This window comes from Argentina silus, assembly GCF_951799395.1.
Source record: "Argentina silus genome assembly, chromosome: 17".
Classification (NCBI taxonomy): Eukaryota; Metazoa; Chordata; class Actinopteri; order Argentiniformes; family Argentinidae; genus Argentina; species Argentina silus.
In genome coordinates this window covers 18,315,143-18,317,642 of record NC_139671.1, presented here as the reverse complement: position 1 = coordinate 18,317,642, position 2,500 = coordinate 18,315,143, and the positions used below count along the sequence as shown (strand labels likewise).

Below are 2,500 nucleotides of genomic sequence, written 5' to 3'. Positions count from 1 at the left end.
GAGGGAAGGATATTGACAGAAAATCTATCATATTGCAATACATTTGCTAGACAGCGACATGACTTGTGACATACCAACCACTGGATAGTCCCTCTGGACCAATAAGGACACATCAACACGCGCTAGATGTTCTGAACTCATCAGCTGTTGTTTTACTGAGTGAGTGGCAGAGAAAAGCCCATACTGCCGCCTCTTACAATACGGATATTAAAATGGATGTTTATATTGTAATATTCATACACAGCGCCCGGCATAAGTAACGGGAGAGCGAAGCATTTTTTTTCTTTTGGCTCTTAATGGCTTGACACTTTTGGGGGCCCTAAAATAGGGGGACTACGCGTAAAGAGTGTTGTAATTTCTGAATGGTGAAAGCAATACGTACACAAACACCATCGAATAAAAGCTGAGAATCTACTGCTTTCACCTCGGAGTACTTTGACTTCAAATCCAAACGATTGGGGTGTGGAGCCAAAAGAAGACAAAACGCTTCGCCGTCCCTTTCCTTAGGCAGGGCGCTGGGTTTGTGTGTGATATGTTTGGAGGAGGGCAGAGGAGGACACCTGTTCATTGTTCTGTCTGGAGAAAAGCCTGAAGCTGGGGATTCTGAAGTAACCTCTCTTCTGAGTCTGAGAGAGAGACAGAGAGAGAGAGAGGATGAGGGTGTGTGTGTGTGTGTGTGTGTGTGTGTGTGTGTGTTTGGTGTATGTGTGTGTGTGTGTGTGGTGTGTGTGTGTGTGTGTGTGTGTGTGTGTGTGTGTGTGTGTGTGTGTGTGTGTATGTGTGTGTGTGTGTGTGTGTGTGTGTGTGTGTGTGTGTGTATGTATGTGTGCGGTGTGTGTGTATGTGTATGTGTGTGTGTGTGTATGGATGTGTGTGTGAATGTGTGTGTGTGTGTGTATGTATATATGTGTGTATGTGTGTGTGTATGGTGTGTGGTGTGTGTGTGTGGCTGCTCACAGCGTTAACATCATCCTCGTAGCTGGTAACTTGTCTGTAGTGGGGCGACCCAGACAGCGCTCTCCAAGCTGTGATGCCACAGCGAGCCGCCCTGGACGCATCATCGTCCCCGGACTCACACCCCCCCACCAGCAGTAACCTGGAACACACACACGCACACACATACACACATAGACAGACACACACACACCCACACACACAGACACAGACACAGACACAGACACACACACACACACACACACACACACACACACACACACACACACACACACACACACACACACACACACACACACACACACACACACACACACACACCCTCATTACAACCACTCCTTGCCAATTCTAAATCCTCTAGCTCCAACCCCTTAGGCATTTTCTGCAGATCTGAAAGGACTGGATTGATTTAAGCATTATGGTGATGTGGTATTACTTATATCTATCCAAACCTGTCTCAGCCCCACTGTTAAATGGCATAAGAGCCTTAGGGATTGGGGGAGGGGGGGGTAGATGTCAGCAGCAGGCTTCATTACACTGCAATGGAGAAGCACTGGGAGACTCATCTAGGTGTAGCAGAGGCGATCCGGAGTCACGCTCTCGTGCCCTCGCATAATGGCACAACGGTAGCCCTGGCATAATGGTATACGCTTGTGTCTCCCGCGCGGGGGACCCAGGTTCGAACCCCCGTCGGTCGCATTGAAACCAAGCACACTCAGATGAGGGTTGGTTACAGGGCCGAGCAGCAGACACAACAATGACAAAGCAATGAGAAGGGAAAGAACAACTAAACAGGAGAAACGCCACCTAGTTAGCTCCATACTGCCCTCTGGTGGTGGTTAAAAACACACCTTGAAAACCGCTTCACAGTCAGATTTAATAAGGGTGGTCATACAATATGTACAATATCATGTTTAACAGATAGCATAGTCACTGTAACCGTGGACATCAAATGATGAAAGTTGTTGAAATGGTTGTGAATGATGCAGTGTGGTATGCAGTATAGATATGTGTGTGTGTGTGTGTGCTAACTTACATACACACACACATATATACTGCATACCACAAAGTGGACACTTGGCTTGAGTGTACAATACTTCGGGGGGGCTTTACACACGTCAGAGGGCCGACCTGAACCGTACTGTGCTGGGCTGGGCTGGGCTCAAGAAACATGCTGTTGACATTGTCCTTTCAGCCCTGTTTCAGCAACTAAGGTGGCATGGCCAGGCCAGCCCAGTACAGCACAGCTCAGCTTGGCTCAGTCGTGTAAATTGCTGTTACATGGATGTATGCCTAGACCAGGACAGCTCAGCTCAGCAGTGTAAATTGGGGCTAAGGTGAATGTATGCCTAGACCAGTACAGCTCAGCTCAGCTCAGCTCAGCCGTGTGAATGCTGAAGGACGAGGGAGAGGCGTAGACGCACCGGTGTCCTGGATGGTAGATGGCCGAGGTGATGCCATGGGAGTAGTGGGCGGAGAAACTGAAGCTGTGGTTCTCCTGGAAGCTCTGATTGGTTCCCACACTGAGAGAGGGAGGAGACAGAGG

At 48.8% G+C, this 2,500-nt stretch overlaps 1 protein-coding gene across 1 annotated transcript in view; it reads right to left on the bottom strand.

The window, feature by feature from the left end:
- The window catches only part of nbas (NBAS subunit of NRZ tethering complex), a 138,181-nt gene that overhangs the window by 124,039 nt on the left and 11,642 nt on the right, over positions 1–2,500 (bottom strand). The window contains 3 exon segments of the mRNA XM_083689392.1: positions 561–626; positions 958–1,096; positions 2,379–2,477. Of these exon segments, the coding sequence (XP_083545518.1) occupies positions 561–626; positions 958–1,096; positions 2,379–2,477 (304 nt within the window).